The sequence below is a fragment of the Aspergillus eucalypticola genome (genome assembly GCF_003184535.1).
Source record: "Aspergillus eucalypticola CBS 122712 chromosome Unknown BO83scaffold_18, whole genome shotgun sequence".
Lineage (NCBI taxonomy): Eukaryota > Fungi > Ascomycota > Eurotiomycetes > Eurotiales > Aspergillaceae > Aspergillus > Aspergillus eucalypticola.
Genome location: NW_020290292.1, coordinates 580344 through 599620, shown reverse-complemented (window position 1 = coordinate 599620; position 19277 = coordinate 580344). Strand labels below are relative to the sequence as shown.

Genomic DNA, 19277 nt, shown 5'->3' with positions numbered 1-19277 from the left:
GGGGGGGGGGTTGGAGCCTTCTAACTAATCGAGTACTCGTGATCAGCGCAGGCACCAAGCTGCTGCAGCCTGAGGTTCTCCTCGGCGTCCCGCTGGTCCCACCGGCTTTAACGGATTTCCCCTCATCCTCTCCTCTTCCTCCCCCACCGACATCTCGGGAGATCAACATTTATGCCAACATGGCATAAGGGTTTCAAAGCAGTCTATTTGCGGCTTATTGCTTCCTCCCGTACTGAATACAACAGGTCATGCAGGTCTACCTTCAACGCCAGGTCCCGCCGGCGCTGGCTGTTTCTCCCCCATAAGCGGCCTCCGCCCCTTGCCACGGCTTTATCAACCCCTGTTCGACAGCTTCATCTTGATCCACGGTGAGACCTGGGGCAGACAAATACCTAAGCATAATGAATCAGAAAGACTGGGAAACGACTGATGTCGTTATATGTGGATGTGGTCCTACGGGCGCCCTGTTATCCGCTTATCTCGGTCGCGCCGGTGTCCACAACGTGGTACTGGAGAAGGAACCAACAATTACCACGGATCCCCGTGGGATAGCCTTGGATGACGATGGAATTCGTTACCTACAGGGCCTGGGTCTGTACGACTCTATCTATACCAAGATAGGCACCTGTGAGTCTCCCTACCGCCTCCATACTCAGGAGACTAACAAGCCGATCACTCAGCCATGGGAAGATTCAATTTCGTCAGTGGGACCGATTGCGATATGCACAGGGCTCCGATTCTGGCAATGGACTACAACATAGTGGGCTTCATCAATCCACTATGACGTGTACCTACTGACGTGTTTAGATCGCAGGAGCGACAGGCCATGTCGGCTTCATAGGCCACAAACAACCCGTTCTCGAGAGCCACATCAGGGATTGCATGCCTTCATCACATTGCTCCTTGCGATGCAACGCGACTGTCATTCGTCTAGAAGAAGACGAAGACTGGACTTATTGTACATACCGTACCGCGACCGGAGAAGAGCATAGTCTTCGAGCAAAATTCTTCGTTGGCGCGGACGGAAAGACGGGTTACACGCGCAAGCAATATCTGGAACCGCGAGGCGTCATCTTAGAGAGATTTCATGAGTCAGTTAACCCGCTCTTCTGGGAGTTGCCGTTCCTGACTCTGCAATAGGGCCTTCTACGAGGAAACCTGGGTGGCATTGAACTGGCGAATTACCATACCAACACCCCAGTCGCATCCCAGCTTCCCTCTGTGGAAGCGAGGTTACTCACCAGAGCAGGTGTATGACCTATTCTTTCCACCTGAGTTTCGATTTCTTTGCAATCCGGACAGACCAGCAGTTGCTGGGCGCTTTGGCCTCCCGGCTGACAGACTGTGGCGGTTCGAGTATATTATCCATAAAGGAGAAGACGGTTATGTGATGGCTAGTCCAGAAGAAATGCGACGCGTTGTTTATCCCTATATCACACACAGGGGCAGTCAATACCAGTATGTCTATCTTCCTATTGCCCGGAGACAATAGCTGACCGCGCAGGCTTGCTGGAGACGTACAGTTTCCTGAAGACTGCATCGAAGTACTCCGCTGTCGCCCGTTCACATTTTCGTCGCGGACCTGCAACATATGGGCGAAGGATCGAGTGATACTGTGTGGCGATGCAGCTCACGTATTTCCGCCCTGTAAGTCACATCCCTCTCCCTGCACGACCTGTGTTCTCATAAAACATCATTGCAGTTGGCGGGCAGGGTATCGTCTCCGGTTTCCGCGACGCAATATCACTCTCCTGGCGCCTAGCTATGCTTTGTCGCTACCACTCTAACAAGAAATCTCATCATGATGTCCTAAAGGCTTGGTATGAGGAACGTAAGCAACAGCTCAAGCTTTCGCTAGCAACAACGGTCGCGAATGGAGTTATGGTATGCGAAACTCATCCGCTGAAGATCTTTCTCCGAGACTGGTACATCTGGTTCCTCCAGTTCATTCCCAGCTGGAGACGACAATTGCAGCACGGTCGCAGAAATGCTGCGATATTCCGATACAAATACTCCCGCGGAATGCCTTTCATCCCAGATCTAAACGGTGGTCTATATCTTCCGCAAATATATTGTCGTCGCACAGAGGATGATGAGATACTTTTCACAGACGACGCAATTTACGGTTCAGATAATACCACCTCTCTCTTCCGCTTATTTGTATACGTGCAGGACTCGTCCGAGATCACAGCTATCAAGCACGCCCTCGAGGGAATAGAAAACTGGTCCCGTGGCGAGTTCAGGGCAACCGACATCCCCTTCATTCTCGAGAACGGTGATATTGACCCAACGAGCTCATCTAAAGGAAGAAACATCTTCCACGTCGCTACCGCAGACGAATTTGCCAACTCTCCCTTGTGCAGCGATCGTCCCAGGCCCTCGGATTACGATCCTTTCCTTTTAGGAAATAAAGTGCAGGGGAAATATATTATTGTGCGGATGGACCGAACCGTTTTCGCATCCTGTGCGAACGAGGATCAATTAAGGGGTGCTGTGCGGACGATGTTGGGTTATCTCTACGGTGATATTTCTGCTGAGTACTCCGCGAAGATATATAGTAGATTGTAGACGGGTTGAGGAAAAGATTGTCTGACAGTACTGAACCAGATCTCTACACTTTTATTGATGTTGCACATGTAAACACAAATAACCACAAACATATATTTTCTACATCTATAGTAAACATTGCCAAAAGTTTCACAGAAGTCTACCTTGATGTGATCCTTGGTTGGGTTGGGGATTAAGGGACACAGAAACACAAATTGCGCTCCGGAAAGGTCACCTGACCGATGCATAAACCGGTCGCATCTACGCCAACTTACCATATGAGACGAGGATTTTTGTACGGAATAGAGACCTGAGAAGCATTCCAGTAAAACAAAGCAATCTCATTTCCTTCTAACGAAACTATTCCAAACGAGGGAGTGAGTGAGTAAGTAAGTAAGGGATAAGACAAACAGAAATCAGACCACACTCAGCGACCGTGTACTTGTTGAGTGAGCGCTTCCCTTCCCTTCCCTTCCAAAGCCAAACAAAACAAACAAACAGCAAGTTAGCCCCACATTCTGAAAACAACTTGCCCCATGTGTCCCACAAGCACCACATCACACCACCTTCACCAACTCACCGCCTTTTGTCCTCACATCGTCCCACCCAGCTTGCCTGCCTGCCTAACATTGTTGGAAGCGGTCTAGCCAGTTCCACTATCCGCAACTGCATCCTCAGCACTGATCCCATACTTCGTCCGTAGCCCCTTCATAACCAGCGCCGCCACACCAGCGACAGTCTTCGCCTGCGAGATCTCAAGAACAGACGTTTCCAGATCCAAGCTACGTCGAATCCAATACTTCACTTCCAGGCCCATGAGCGAATCGATAGGGAAATTAGCGATCTGCTTCTCGTCGAGCCCGGCCTGCGCCGAGAAATTGCCGACGCGTTTCCCGAGTTCGCGGATAATGGTGCTTTCGCATTTCGGGTCGTTCAGGAAGGAAGGGTCGTTGGCGATGGCTTCGAAGAGGCGCAGGAGGACGTCGGCTTCTTGATTGTGCGCTTCGGCTTTGCTAGTTCGCATTAGGGATGGGATGTTGAAGCGCACGTCTTGCTCGAATGAGGCTTTGCTGTTGTTTATTTCCATTTGGTCGGGGTTGAGGAAGGAGGTTACGCCAACCATTATGTCTAGTGGGGAGGAGATGAGGGAGGGAGGGTCGGTGGTGGTGTTGGTGTGTGGTAGGGCGAGACGGAATGCGTCGATGACTTCTTGCTCTGAGAGGGAGAAGCGGGACTGTGTTTGGAAGAGCTCGACTAGCCGTGTGTTGCGACTGAAATTGCCGACTTCTTCGACGGCACCGAGAGTGACGCGGGTTGCTGGGAGGCCTAGAGAGCGACGGTAGGTTACGAAGGCGTCGACGAAGGTGTTCGCTGCGCCGTAGTTGGATTGGCCTGGGTTGCCGGATGTTCCTACGACGGAGCTGAAGAGGACGAAGAAGTCGAGCTGTTTCCCGGAACAGACGTTGTGTAGATTCCATGTGCCACGGATCTTCGGGCCTTGGGGTGCGATCCATTGCGCGTACGACATGTTCGCAAAGAGCTCGTCCTTTTGCAGTTGGGCAGTTTCAGCATGTCTTCCAGGATCGATTGGTAAATTGGGGGGGTTTACCTGTAGTACTAAGGAGAGGTTGACAACTCCTGCGAGTTCATGCTCACTGGCAGACACTGCTTGCTCGACGCTATCTGCGTCTTCGACACTGCCGTCGACTACAGCCACTGTGCAGCCCTGGCTCTCGAGCTCCTTCACGTAGGCTTGATCAGACTCGGATTGGCCTGCAGATCGTGACATTATGACCAGATGTCTGGCACCGTTAGTGACCATCCATGTCGCTAGTACTCGACCGATGCCACCAAATCCACCAACGAGCAGGTACGACATTGTAGGAGAGAAGATGTATCTCTTCTCGATCGGTTTGTAATTGAGACTGTGAGGCACTTCTGGCATTTTTACAACTATCTTACCAATGTGCCGGCCTGTCTGCATATGTCGGAATGCACTGGCGATATCGTCTGCCTCGAACATCCGTGGAAACAATTGCGCCTGTAAACGCCCTTCTTGGCAGTAGGTAAACATCTCATTGATAGAACTATAAGACATTAGCACAAATATTCAGTGTCAGTACGGGATTCGAAACATACCCCCGAACCAGATCTGGATAGTCATCGAGCATCTCACTCAAGTCAACACCAAAGAACGAGCGGTTATTTGCAAAGTGCACCATCTCCAGCTTCCCATGCTCTAGCATGTCACGTTTTCCAATCTCAATCATCTTGCCCATTGGGGCTACGCAGTCCCAAGATGCATGCAGAAGTTCGCCTGCCAGTGAGTTCAGGACAAGGTCTACACCACGTCCGTTTGTAGCAGCCAGAACACCACTGCGAAATGAGACACTTCGAGAGTCGAATATTCGATCTCGTGAAATATTGAAGTTCTTTATCAGGAACTGGATCTTTTCTTCGCTGCTAACAGTGGCATAGATCTACAAATCGATGAGCGTTGGTCTATTGAGGTTAAAAGGAGACATACCTCAGCACCAACCATGCGGCATATGTCGATCGCTGCTAGCCCAACTCCGCCACAAGCTGAATGAATGAGCACAGTCTGCGGTATGAAAATTAGAAAAGCCTGCCTCTCGGAGTATTAATCATCATCTCACCTGTCCTTTGTTCAGATTTCCTATTGTCAAAAGGGAGTAGATCGCCGTTGCGTAGACACACGGCATCGCAGAGGCCTGCTCGAGCGATATATCGTCTGAAATACGCATGCAATTTGTTTCCTGCGTGATCAATTGAGTCTTGAATGTGCCCTGCTGAATCACGATCACGGCGTCTCCCGCGTGCAAGTCAACCACTTCCGATCCTACTCTGCGGACAACTCCGCTGCCCTCTAGACCCAGAGGAAGATCGGTCACGAGTAGGCCCAAGGCGAACATGAGATCCTTGAAATTCAAGCTAAGAAACCTCATCTCCACTTCGACCTCATTCTGCTTCAGGCTCATCTGTCGTTCTTCCTCCACCCACTGAAGCGTATCTAAGACACCGCGTACTCCAGGATGGAGGCGGAGGGGCCCACAGTTGCCTTCAACTTCCAGCTGCTTTTCTTTTGATAGGCCGTTGCATCTTGTTGTATATACAATGCTGTCTTCAATGGTGTATTCATAATCTCTGCCAGACGGATTGGCTTTCTCATCGAGAAAATCGTTAAACACGCGGACTAAGAGGTCCGCAGTAGTATCATTGAAGTCGTCGATCTCGAGGGTCCTGAAATCCATGCCAGTCTCAGCTCGGATGGTACGGCCAAATCCCTGTATAAGTCCATAGCGAGGATCCGAGCACGTCTTCTGAGAAAGCCGGGTGATCCAGAGTGTCCGGCGGGCAAATGACAAATAACTCCGAAGGTTTGAGAACGACTCTTCCGACAAGTCGTAAAGGAAAGGACCATCAAGATCAAGTAGGGAAATAACAACACTTTCTTTAACCTCTCCGCCGAATATACACCATTCCACAGTATACCCATTGTAGGAAAGCTTCTTTTCAATGACCGCTGCCCACGGGTGCTTCTGGGTTTGCAGGGTTCCGAGAAGGCTGATTACAGGAATCGATGGCTTGGACGGCGCGCTCCTTGCTATCATGGTGGCAGACATTTGGAATGGAAAGTCTTCGTCATACACAAAGTCTTCCATCTCCAGGAAGCCTGCCTTGATGAGTTCGTCCTTCCATCTATCAACCTTGACATAAGGTCGATCGACACGCTGGTCTGAATCGCCTAACCACCATCCGGGGAGGGTGCCCTGTTCGAGAAGTTAATCGTTCCCTCTTAAAACCAACTCCAGCGCTGCGGAGAAAGAATGAAACAACGTATACATACCATAACCCAGTCAACATAAGGTACGTCTGGCCATTAAGAGTTAGCAGGCGCTTGAGATGAGGGCTTATTGATCGTACCAGCAGATAGCTCATGAAGGAAAAACCAGCCGCCAGGCCTCAGTAGTGTCTTCACATTTATGAGAGTTTCGTGCAAACTTGGCGTAGCATGTATTACATTGGATGCGATAACCAAATCGAAGCCTCCAACCTCGAAACCCTGGTCTGCAGGTGACAGCGATATGTCAAGGACCGCATATTCCAACTGATTCCCATGCTTTTCCTGCAATGGTATCAAAAACCCAGGCGTGACATCCGTCACAACATATCTGGCGAAGGTTCGCTCTCCACTCACATCGACTAGAGCTCTCAATGCAGCCACCGTGGCGGATCCTGTTCCGGCACCAATTTCAAGTATTCTCAGCTGAGGACTAGAATGTGCCACGAGCCGGAAAAGTTGATTCCAGTCAAAATCATCCACTGCGTAGGCATATATGTCTTTCCATGACTCACGCGGAGCTAGTACTTGTGCCGCGGATATCTTCCCGGCCATTAGGGACTCCATCTCAGATTCAAGACAATATCGCGCATCTGCAAAGAATCCCGACAATCTAGGATCAGGAATTTTGTCAAGTAGCGCTTTCCATAGACTGAGGCGATCACCAGGGCTCATCCGTGCCCATTCCCATGTCTCTTCAATGCTGTGATATTCTTCCCTTCTTATCCGAAGGGCCTCGGACTGAATCCACTGCTGATACTTTGTCATATGAGGCACGGTCGGTGTTAGATTACGGACCAGAACATCAAAATCTAAAATAGCCAAAACAGCAAGTCTAGCTGTTGTTTCTAGTCCTGTATCCACACCAGCGCGCCTGATTGAGCCTTTTGCACGATTGAGACGGATCTCTGGTTTGTAGTCCATGTGAGAGCAGAGAAACGGCTCTTCACGTACGATCGCTCCTTCACTTTCTAGCGCAAAGAAACGGGCGTCCCTCATGAATAGGGCGATGCTGCTATCACTGCGTATCAGGCGGGAATCTCCTCCTAAACTACCAGACATAGGCCCAGACGATGTAGGACTGACCACCAATGACATGGTCTCGCTACTGTGCGTTAGGTACACCTCACCAATATACGAGGGAACACCAACTACACCCACCCCTGGTGCAATACCGCGACATGCCGCAACACAGTGTAATTGTAAGCACTGGTCGATGGCGGTAGGATGAATTAGATAGCGACCACTATGCAGGCTTGGATCGTCCTCAACAGTCGCCGCGGCTTCATAAGATGAAGGGCTAGCTGTAATGTCATGGAGACCTTGAAAGGAAGTCCCGTATTTTAGTCCCGCCTTCTTCAGCTGTCGATATAAATAAGGCGACGAGAGAGGTCTTGGGAAGACAGCGGCCCCTGTCGGCGGCGGTGGATCGCTCAGCGTGCCAGACATAACTTGGCCAGAGCAGTGCTTTTTCCACGAGTTACCATCATACGAACAAACCATAAAGTCGTACCATGAGGATTCCACAAGGTCATTCACTGTTACTGGTCGCATGCTTGTTAGAAGCTCGTATTCAAGACTCGGTTCTAAGAGCAAGGCATTCCTGATCAATATGTTTCGCAATAAGATCGTATCCGAACCGGTGAGTTGTCTGGCGGCCTCAGCCACCATGGCTAAGTAGCCAGCACAAGGAAACACTATTTGGCCGCTAACATTGTGGTCCCAAATCCACGGAACCTCATCCAGGCGGAGAATGTTTCTCCAACAAGGCTCTAAGTCACCCGATTCTAAGGTGCGTGAACCAAGCAATTCATGATGTGGAAATTTGCGTAGACGCCACTGTCGAGGAGGTCGACTTTCGGACCAGCCTAAGTCGTCGTATTGCCAAGGATAAGGTGAAAGGTCATTCAGACAGGTTCCAGAGCCGTTGACGGCCGCAAAACGAACCCGTGAGCCGTGAAGATACGCCTGACCCACTGCTTTTAGAAAGGTGGAAGTGGAGTCCTCCCCTCGCACTACGGTCGGACAGTATGTGTTCGTTGTTTCCACATCCTTGGAGATCTGACGGATAGGCCCCGACAGTGCTGAGTGTGGCCCTATCTCTAGGACAAGTGGTTGCAGTAGTTCAGACGCCGACTTCAACGCTGCACCCATGGCAGCAGTGAACTGGACTGGTGATTCCAGGTTCGCCTTCCAGTAAGCTGCATCCAGCTGGTTTGTATTCTGAATTCCTTGGCCAGTCATGGTTGAAAACATTTGAGCTGCCAACTTCGGCCTACAGGACACGTAAGGACGGATTAGTTCCTCATAGTGGGCTGCTGCGATCATCATGTGGCCTATCAGGTGTTAATGTTGATCCTCAAATCAAGACAGTGCGACATACTAGAGTGATAGGCAACTTGTACAGGCAGCATTTTCATTAGTATATCCGGTGTGTCGCTGCGTATGCTTGATGCTACGTCTTCCAGCGATGCCTTGTCTCCCGATAAAGTTACACTTTCAGGGCTATTATAGCAGGCGACAACGACATCACCTGTAATGTAAGAACTGACTTGTTTTGGGTTCATACCGACTGCCATCATAGCCCCCTTACCCTCGCACTGAGAAGATACTTGGCCACGATAGTATGCTAAAATTATAGCTGTCTCCATAGAGATGGCTCCCGATGCATATGCAGAAGCAATCTCCCCGCTAGAATGGCCAATCACTTTAGATGGGTATATATCGCATGACGCGAGCAGATTGACCATAGCCAACTGAATGGCGGTGCAGAGCGGTTGGGAACACTCAGCGCGGTCCATTGTAGTTTGGTCGCCGTTCATCAAGGTATCTGTAGTCTATAAGCACATTGCCATGTTCGTGGTTGGCGAGAGGGAAGAAACAATACCATGCAAGAGCCACTTTGGCGGGATTGGAAGGCCTTTAAGGGTATTATCCATTATCTGTAAATCACTGGCGAATTGGGAATATGCTTCAATGAGGCCCCTAGCCATTCCAGACCACTGTGCACCTTGGCCGGTGAAGGTGAATATCAACTCCGATGCTTGCAGCTCGGGTAAATGCCTCCTTCGAAACGCATCGGCATTTATTGAATCGCCGTCTGTAACCATAAAAGCACGATGAGATAGATGATCCCTCCTAGAACCTAATGTGAAGGCAACGTCTCCCAATTTATGAGGGTGTTCGTCGATGTATGATTGGAGTTGTTCAATTTTCTTATTTAGGGCATTTGCTCCCCATGCAGATAAAGCTAGTATCTGATTTGGTTGTTTTCTTGGTGCCAAGATTGTGTCGCGCGGTTGAAACGCGTCTAGTATAACCTGATATCACATAAGAGCACCGTCGCGCAGAGGGTGAAAGGGCTTGTTTAAGGAGACTTACATGCGCATTTGCTCCTCCGATCCCAAAGCTGTTCACACTCACTCTCGCCTCTCTGTCCTCCGGCCATGGTAATGTGTCTATTGGTACCTCTAATTTGCCCTCCTGAAATGGAACTACGTGGGTTAGTTTGGGAGACTGATATATATTCCCCCTCCCAAGAAACTTACTCTGTGGGTGAGGGGTTTCAAAATATATATTTGGGGGGATCTGTCTATGTTCTAAGGAAAGGACGGCTTTGATCACACTGGTCAAGCCAGATGCGCCTTCCATGTGGCCAACGTTCGGTTTTACCTTTTCGCACATTAGTTGATGCAACTCAACGAAGGCTTATGCATAGGGAACGTACCGCACCAATGAATATCCCTTTTTCTCCGAAAATGCTAGTCACAGCCTGAGTTTCTGTAACGTCACCTATAGTTGTTCCTGTTCCATGGCACTCGAACAATGCCGTCTGACAAGGATCAATAATCCCCGCTCTGCTGTATGCTTTGCGGATCAGAGTCTCTTGGCTTTCTCGGTCTGGCGTTGAAATATTCGGAGTCTTTCCATCACTATTGGTTGCTGTCGAGCGAATAATTGCCCTGATGGGATCACCGTCCCGTATGGCAGCATCCAACCGTTTAATGAATATGGCATTGATGCCTTCTCCGCGCCCGTATCCGTCTGCTGAGGCATCGAAGGTTTTGCATCTGCCATCGGGAGCCAGGACCAAGTTATCGGACATTGTCACAGACATTGTAGGAGAGAATATGATACTGCTGCCACCGACAATAGCCGCGGAGCAGTCGCCGGAGTATATTGCCTGACAAGCTTGATGTAATGCGACCAGAGAAGACGAGCATGCCGTTTTATATGTGATACTATTCACGCGTGGTTAGTTAGACGAGAGGAAAAATGAAAAGATGGATACACTCTGAGGGAAAACCAGTGGATACAACGTACCTAGGGCCTTTGAGGTCAAATTCGAATGAGATTCGGTTAGCAAACGCAAAGTCGCCAGTCCCCATTGCTCTAAACCGGTCGATATACTGAGTGTCTTTGCTGGTAATCTCGAGCCAGTCCTCTCCAAAACTACCTACGAAACAGCCGATATCGCGGCCTCTCCATTCTATCTGGCCGGCATTCTCCATACATTCCCACACAACCTCGAGGAGAAGTCGTTGTTGAGGATCCAAGCTTCCAGCTTCTGAAGGTTTTCCGACGAAGTCCTTGTCGACCTTGCCAAGATACTCTTCCTGCAAGAAGTACCCATGTTTAGTTTTGATTTCATGAGGTCTGGTGGGGTGATAGAACGAGTCTCCATGGTATCTGCCTGAAGGGACTTCGCCTAGGGCGCTTCTTTTCTCCACTAGCAGCGACCAAAATTCCTCTGCAGTTCGGATGTTACCAGGGAACCTTATGCCCATGCCCACAATGGCAATAGGTGGTAGGGAGCCGCTTGGCAGTTCGTCGAGCTGACTCCATGGCGTGGCGGGAGGTTGCTCGGGATGAGGTTGTTCCCCGACATCCTCGATGTGGATCGCAGAGGCCTCCACCACGTGCTCGCTTCCATTTTTTATGGCCATGTGACTGAGCTGTACTCGCGGCGTAAGAAGCCCAGGCGGCGAAATCTGCTGAAATCCACAAATACTCTACAGGTGCATTGCTAATAATTTCTCACCATACAATGTTGATCATATACGTTAGCTATCCTGTTTCGAGTACTGGGGAGCAAAAACCCCGGTTCTGCTAACTTCCCGGCAAGAAATTCGCCGTATAATAACCAGACCAGAAGAACATGGGTCTGCATTTGCATATGCATGATGCAGTATATATCCACTTCCCCGATCATTGGTGGGAAACGATTCGACCTTGCGAAACGTTCATCCAGCATTATAACCCGATTGAGTACCAAAACAACCACCGATATCCACTAGAATATGAGACTCGAATATGTTCACAAACATCGGAGATATCTGAGACATATTCGCACTCTAGAATCTGAAATCCAAAGTGCAAAAGACCTCCAGAGTGGCACACACATACTGCGTTAGACATCCCACCTGAGGTCGGGTACTAATAATTATAGGAGTTCAGATGTGACGAGAAGGGCTGACTAGCGACCGAGTGATCATATTTTAGAACAATAAGGTGTGGAATAATTCGAGAATTGAAATCTGATCATGCACATCAATACCTCAATCAAGGGAGGACCGCACAATATAGCGAAAAAAAGCCTTGTTTGGGTTGATGGCAAAAAGAGAAGTCTAATCCATGATAATATATCAAGATTGCGAGCCTGATTGCGCTGGGAGTTCAGAAGGTTCAACTGCCAGGTTCCTGATTACTTCCTGGATCAGTGAAGTCAGCTTGCAAAGGCACCTGAACGCCCTTATGAGTGGACAGAGTCGACTTGCGCATGTACGTCCTTGTACACCCGGCACCTACTTCTCGGGGCTTTTCATCGGGCCTTTATGATCCGCCAGCACGAATTGACACATGCCTACCACATCTAAGAGTTTATCGCTTGTCGACTGTCACTTTGCTGGGCGGTGGTTTCTCTTGAAAGATGGACGTAGTGTAGGAAATATTCTCATTGGGAACATGCATGTGTGTTCCCAATCCAACCTGAGCTTTAGGGTTCGATGGTTGGGTACAACCAAACGTGTACCATATAAGCCCCAATACAATTCATCCAAAGGCTAGTTGCTCCAGTGGTGCCTGATATACGAACCTCCCATAGATCGCGAGTACATATAATCGATTGAGCATGTGTATAAATACGATACCCTGGAAAAATGACTCCATCCCCAGAATGACCATGCCGCTGCAAGAGCCACAAGTGTACATAAATTAGACCTTACTCAGACCCCGGCTGGTTGGGTGTCAGGACGTTGTCATATAGGCCATCGTGGCCTTGTAATGTATGTAAAGGCGATGAAAAATCGACACTCTCAACAACCTCGCCAATAGGTCCGAGTAAATTTCCACGGGTAAACGATGAATCAAACCCGAAAGGCGACTGTAACCGAACCTGAGAGTAGTCAGGTATTCCGCCGTCCAGCGGTTGGAATCCCAACTGCATCTGCGACTGCAATGCACCCATATTCCCTTCCGGAATATCCAAGCTCAGGCTCTCATCAGCAAAGAAGCATTTCGACAGTGCCACAAACTGTTGAAAAAGATTTTGCATCGTGGCGATAGGCTGACTCATAGTCCCACTGTGCGCGAGACAATTCGCGACAGCCTTAAGGATCCGGAAATCGCCGTTATGACATGTTACTACGGCGGTGCAGAATAGTGCAAAGCATGCTGTGATGGGGTAGTAGAGGAGCGTCCTGTTTTCGTTGGATGAATATCAGTACTCTTCTGTACATGCCGTGTCATAACTATTCAGGGGCGGGAATTAACCAATGTAGATAAGCAACCGTTTTTTGTGTGTCACTTGATTCGCAGATTGTTATTAGGGCCTGTAACTCCTGCCGCGCTGATGTGAGGCACGTTTCTTGGGTGGCTTGTCCCGGGGCGATTTGGTGGAGGTACAAGATGCTGGTCACTATGGAGTGGTAGGAGAAATTGAGGGTCGCGATTTCGCTGTTGACGTCTAGGCCAGTCCAGTTTGGAGATGGAGTTTTGATCTGGACGCCAGATTTGTCAGTTATTAGGAAAATTGATTGATTAATAAGGAGAGTCGGTGGACCTACCTGCTCAATATTTCTGCGGATGGCATCCATGTCCCGCAGAAGCTGCGCGCCTATACTAGTGAAAGACTGGAAGACGGGGTTATCTCCTATGGGAGAGTTAACCAAGAAGGGTATCATCGTGTCTTGAACCTTGGCTAATTCCAAGTATATTAGAAGGAGCGATGAAATAGTAACTTTTGATGTCGCAGGATCCACCCTCAGATCAGATTCCACTGTTAGCATTCTTCGTCTGCCAAGTTTCCACGCGTAGTTCCTGTCCAGAATGTAGCACCACATGAAGCAATAATATTCCTCTTCACTTGAATTGTGCAGGTCAATTGCACCAGGATAGAGACCGATATCCATGCATACCCTACATGCAGTTTTGGTCAACTCTTGGCAGGTACTAGCGTCACCTGATCCTTGATATAGAAATATCTGTCACAATATGTTAGAAACGTTGACGCACATCGGAGACCTAGCAGCTTACCCCACATAATATAGTCTGTAGTAAGGAAAACGAAGACTCCGTAAAGAGGGGTATCCTTCTCAAGCATCGTTGAGCAGTCTCACGGTAGAGTAAAGCACTATTCCGTAGACTCTGAGCCAGGAGACCATCGCTCTCATTACCAGCTACTGTATTGAGAAACTTGTAGGCCACTGAATTGACACAGACAGTATACAGCAAGGCCTCAGCTGGCGTAGCAGTGCCCAACAGGATGGAAAGCCCCATATGCTTGAGGGTTTCTTTGCTGACATGTCTGAAATAGTCCTGGACGTAGGACCCAAATTTATTGGTTTCATTGTCTGGGGAATTCGGAAGATAAGTAAGAGCTGTATTCGGCAAGAGAAGATGGATTTTATACACACCGTTCAGCATCCAATACAACAGCTCGATGGAGGGAAAGTTGTGCAAGTCCTCATTTTTGGTTTCCTCAAACAAAGTACCTGTACAATAATTATTGCCACCTAGCAGTTGGCTTGCAATGAATAGAGCAAACTCCAGCGTCTGGTGCCTGTCACGAATTATATCCATGGAGTGTCCTGATTGGGGTGATTTGATCATCTGGGAGTCCGTAAGAGGAACGAGAGACATCCAGCCAGGCAATTCATGGTCCATGTCGATTCTATCGAGAAACGCAGAACATCTACCATCAAGCATATCAAAGACATCATGGTGCATGTGAGGTGAGAGGTCATTGAACATGAAACCCTCACTTGACAGTTCGGCAGAGACTTGTCTTGAGCGTCGGCCTACAATCGATGACTGAGCAACAAGAGTCCCATTTCTTGGACCGTTGACCCCCCTACTTCGCTTCTGAACTGCTTCTCGCTTGGAAAGCCGTTTCATGCCTCGGGTTCGAGTGCAAGCGGTCAATTGATCCTGGCAATTTCCGCATGGGTCTTCCTTATCGCACCGAACCTGATACCATGTTACTAAGACTATTCATCGTGGGAATGAAGAAAACATCTCCATGTTATCTGAGATGCTAATTTGTACCTTTCGGGCATGACATGCATCACACTGTGGGATATGAGTTAAACCAAGTCTATTTCAATCTTAGGGAGGGGTTACACACCACACGACGCCGCAGCATTGTGAGAGATAAACGTGGTCGCTGTCCCACTATGAAGTACAGTATGCAAGGCCTCTACGGTGACAATTATAAATTACCATCCAACTGCCATCTCAAGCCATGAGTGCGGGTGGAAGCGCTCGCTCGAGCCAAGAAGGCGACAAAAATAAGTTGCCAAGGCCAGGAACATGGCGGAGGGAACTACTGCGCCACTCTAGGATCAGGGCTCGCCAATAGAGTACAAGTATATTAAAGAATACTATTCTTAACCTTTGTCAGTTTATGGTTTTAACTTTCGCTGTTCAGCCAACTGGGTTGCTTTATTTGGCGTAAGGAGTGATTTCCGCTATGTGCAAAAGTCAAGCTCGATAGGGGCGGGTTCCACGGATCCCGAATGCCAAGAAATTGAGTAAAAAATCCTCTGCATTCTTGGTGAGGCCAATTGAATATCTAGTGGTCTACTGCTACGCTGGATAATAGGGCGAAGACAACTACACAGAGTGAATAATAGAGGACTATGTCGCCGGTATACTAATACCAATTATTGGGGCCAGAAAATAGAGCATAAAGTACTGTTCAATATGTTGGCTAGCGCCGAGAGAGACAACACAATAGCCCGGTCTTTCCCAAAAACCAAAGAGTACCCAGAAATCTAAAGACAGATAGGCCCGACGTAGCCCATAGGATAACCTTGAAATACCAAGCCGTACGATCCGTCGACGTAGTCTGGAGGCACATTGTCAGCAAACTTTCGTGACCTAAGATTAGTTGGAATGAACATACCGTCAAGCATAGATTCCTCACACTATCATTGTTGATCAGCAATGCCAGTAAGCCATTGCATAACGTCCACAGTAGCACCAGATTGGTTCGGAAGGTTCTGTATGAGTCCTCCAAATGCACTTCTTTTTTCTCCCTCGGTTCCTGCCAGGGTGAAAGGGCGCGTCGGACAGTTAACTCGAAGTCGAAATCGATTTGGGCCTGTGGTTTGTCATCCTCTTCAACGAAGCTTTTCTGCGTTTCTGATTTCTTAGTCTTTGCGGATGGAAGGGAGGCCGTGTCATCCGAGCCTTTGGTTCCCCATGAAACATCATGCCAATTGCAGAATGCGTAGACGTTAAGAACATTGATTGTCGAAGGCATCCCGAGAAAATACGCCCAGGAAGATGTCAGAAGATGCCAAGGATCGCAATAGAGTATGCTCGCTATGATGTATATTCCGTACGTCGAAACCAGCGCGATTAAGACTAGGCCTGTAGTCGAAGTGAAAAAAGAACCCACGAATCGTCCGGCCCCATCATCGAAATCGAGATCTATATTGCCGCCGGCGAATGCCTTGGCTACAAGGTAAAATGACAGTACGAGGATGTAAAGTTGAACAAGAGCGAAGTAGATAAAGGTTAGAGTATAGGAAGTTTGCGACCTGCAATTTGTTATTAGTCTAAGAACTACATGGCAGGCCCGGAGCACTTACCCTTTAGGTCGATTTCCAAGCGCAAGGAAGAACTGCTGCATTAAGAATGCCAGATATAAAGCCTTAATGATATTATTGACGACAGGTGATGCATCGTTTCCAAATGGCCATCCCTTGTTTTTATTAGTCGCACTTGGAGTTCCAACGATGTCCATGATGACCGAAGTAGTAAGCCAGTACGAAGCTGTCTTGATTAGCGCCAATCGTTTAGCTATACGCAGAAGACGTACCGAGAGAGAACCAAGTCATAGTAAGTTGACAGATGTTATAGACGAGCTGCACATGCAGAAAAATGAGTCGGAGTATATTATGGCCACTCTTGTAGATGCGGTTGAAGTGCATGACCGAATAGAGGCTAGCTGCGAAGGATCCATTCAACCATCGGCGCCTTTGACTAAGAAACTCTGGGGGTGCTGCATTGCTTGCATTAGCTTCGGTGGGTTAAAGTTGAGGGTGGAATATCTTACCTTCTGGAACGTCTGTCTCTCCCTTTGAGGCTTTCACATAACTGAGTGTCCATTTGTATCCCGCCTTTGCAACAAGCTCAAAGCACAGAATTCGATCCTCGGCAAGAAACATATTTTTTTTGAAGATATTCATGCCTTCTATCCCCTTTTTACCAAGTTTCTTTGATAAAGTATGGTCGCCATGGAAATACTGTTCTAACGGTCGACCCATGATAGCACGGTAACGGTAAGCAGAGAATGCTCCCGGGAGAACACTGACGTACCCAATCGCACTCTCCAAAGGTTTGTCCAAAATGTTGGATATTTTGTACTCGAAGTTCTGCGCAGCTACCAAGGGATTGACTAGCTTCTCCCATCGTGGGCCGAGTAGCGCATGGATTTCGCCGCAGGCGCCTCCCAGATTCTTGTTATTGTAGAACGCCTCCCAGAGCGCAAGAAGGGATTTGTGACCCGGCTTCGTTCCTGCGTCAATCAATATACATACTTCCGGGTTTAGAATTCTTCCAAATGCGTTGAATAACCAACGATGTGAGTTAATCTTCTTGCTGTTCTTTTGCTTCAAGCAGAAGATCATCTGTACGGGCGGCAGGTTCTCAGGACTGTCGCTCTGCGGGCGGACTAGCTGCTGGGAAGGAGTTATCGATAGCTGGGTGGTATATTCGAACTAAGTCAATGACTTTAGTCAGCCTTTGACTATGTCTTGTATGTCGGTAGAGGAGGGTACAATACGATATGAGCCACTGTCTCCTTCCCATCGACATCATGTTTCATGATTCCATCCTGATATATGCCGACTGTGGCCAGGACATCAAGAGTGTTCTTATCGCAAGGACCAATGCCATCGAAAACAAGACAGACAACAATTTTTTGCCAAGCAGGTCCTCCCTTGTCCCAAAATTGTGTCTTTTTCAAATTGACGATATCTCGAATATTCTGCATGACTCCCTGAAGAGTCCGAGATGTAAGAACTTTATCTTCGTTATAATAGGTAATTGCGATCAGAATCTCAGTATGTCGATTGAACATGGAAGCCCGCAAATCATAGCCATTGCGTAAGTTGAAATCATCGGGGTCGCAAGTTGCAGCCGTGTCTAGGATACCGTGTCAGCTGGGATTCGAATGAGCAGGCCCCCTTGATTTACATCGTAGGTGAGTAAATTCCTCAGCCGTAACATCACTCGAGTCGCGGTACTTTGCTTCAACCGAGTTGCGAATGGCGCTAGGAACAGGATAGTCGACACTGAGAACGGATCCCTGGACTAGATTGATCCTGCGAGTTGGGTAGCGGCGCAGGCCTGAGCCCGATTTCTGTCGTCGCTGCCAGGATGTCTGACTGGTCACTTCGGACTCACTTTGCTGGTGCGGATCTTCGTAAGGTTTATACTGTATGATAATAGGTGGCCCTTGTGAGCTGGTAGAAGGATGATGGTTGTCAAGTGGCGCAGGTAGCAGCGAGTGAGAGGCGTCATCATTCTCGTTGAACGAATATGAACTGGCCTAGATTAGATTTTAGCCAGTAATTCTTTATGCTGCTTTTGCGGGGAAGCCTACAATGGGAGGCGTTAGCTGGCGAAGTGAGTGGTGGTTACTCTCCAACTCGAATGAGAGAGGGCGTGACGACTGATCGTGGGCATTGTCCATGTTGTTTTGATGTCCAGAGCTTTCAAGAAGATGATCGAGAGAGCGTAGTACGCGTTGAATGAGGCGCGTCTTTTCGACGGCTGGAGATGGACTAACTATGTCCTCCCAGATAATGTCAGCTCTACTACTAGTAGTATACCCCCAACAACTTGAAGTGAATGTCTCAGCAGCAGCACATGTTCTGATTGGATTTGCAGCGCCCCGCCCTTATGCCGAGCCAATTAGCGGCCTCTATCTCAAATTTAAATATAGTCGGGAAACTGGACGAGGCTCCTATCTAAATGTTCAGCAATTTGATTCAGTAACACTTTGCCTTTGGGTAGCGAAAGTCTCAAGACCCAGTTTGGTCCGTGGTTGTTCCTTGCGGGTGAGGGTTGCTAGAAAAAAACGTGAGGTGTACCACTGGAAGACTGCCGGCCATGTTCTCGGCGCGATGATAGCGATACCAAGACCGAGTGCAGATGAAACAATAATTTTCTTATTTATGAATACAGCTATCCCTTCTGTTTTAGTATTGATTGCAGATCTTGCGGCTTCTACATCTACACTTTCCAAAGCAAACCGGCGTGTTCCGCATCATTGAGCATGTGCATGCTGTATCAAGCTCAACCCTCACATCACCATAGCTTCATGCTGTCAAGAGTGACACGGTTGTTTGGATATCCC

The 19277-nt window shown here is 48.5% G+C and overlaps 4 protein-coding genes across 4 annotated transcripts; 1 reads left to right on the top strand and 3 right to left on the bottom strand.

Moving 5' to 3' along the window:
• Positions 1-37: 37 nt before the first annotated feature.
• Positions 38-2568, top strand: BO83DRAFT_438831 (putative monooxygenase; the record flags this gene model as incomplete). Its single annotated transcript, XM_025536129.1, has 6 exons — positions 38-627; positions 681-760; positions 808-1091; positions 1141-1458; positions 1505-1647; positions 1703-2568. The coding sequence occupies exons 1-6, from the start codon at positions 402-404 to the stop codon at positions 2566-2568; spliced, it is 1917 nt and encodes a 638-aa protein (XP_025386507.1). The 5' UTR covers positions 38-401.
• A 622-nt stretch (positions 2569-3190) lies between these two features.
• Positions 3191-11355, bottom strand: BO83DRAFT_390438 (type I polyketide synthase; the record flags this gene model as incomplete). The annotated part of the gene is made up of 12 exons (XM_025532858.1): positions 3191-4634; positions 4687-5027; positions 5075-5149; positions 5205-6338; positions 6416-6441; positions 6493-8745; positions 8793-9239; positions 9297-9729; positions 9791-9903; positions 9958-10081; positions 10137-10650; positions 10733-11355. The coding sequence occupies 12 exons, from the start codon at positions 11353-11355 to the stop codon at positions 3191-3193; spliced, it is 7527 nt and encodes a 2508-aa protein (XP_025386506.1).
• A 1274-nt stretch (positions 11356-12629) lies between these two features.
• BO83DRAFT_400327 (transcription factor domain-containing protein) lies at positions 12630-14659 on the bottom strand (the record flags this gene model as incomplete). Its single annotated transcript, XM_025533389.1, has 5 exons — positions 12630-13107; positions 13181-13407; positions 13474-13890; positions 13943-14259; positions 14323-14659. 5 exons carry the CDS (start codon positions 14657-14659, stop codon positions 12630-12632), a joined length of 1776 nt encoding a protein of 591 aa, XP_025386505.1.
• An 831-nt stretch (positions 14660-15490) lies between these two features.
• BO83DRAFT_409505 (chitin synthase C) lies at positions 15491-19188 on the bottom strand (the record flags this gene model as incomplete). Its single annotated transcript, XM_025534141.1, has 9 exons — positions 15491-15755; positions 15813-16452; positions 16504-16687; positions 16734-16916; positions 16971-17634; positions 17700-18061; positions 18113-18467; positions 18522-18630; positions 19160-19188. 9 exons carry the CDS (start codon positions 19186-19188, stop codon positions 15618-15620), a joined length of 2664 nt encoding a protein of 887 aa, XP_025386504.1. The 3' UTR covers positions 15491-15617.
• Positions 19189-19277: the final 89 nt, after the last annotated feature.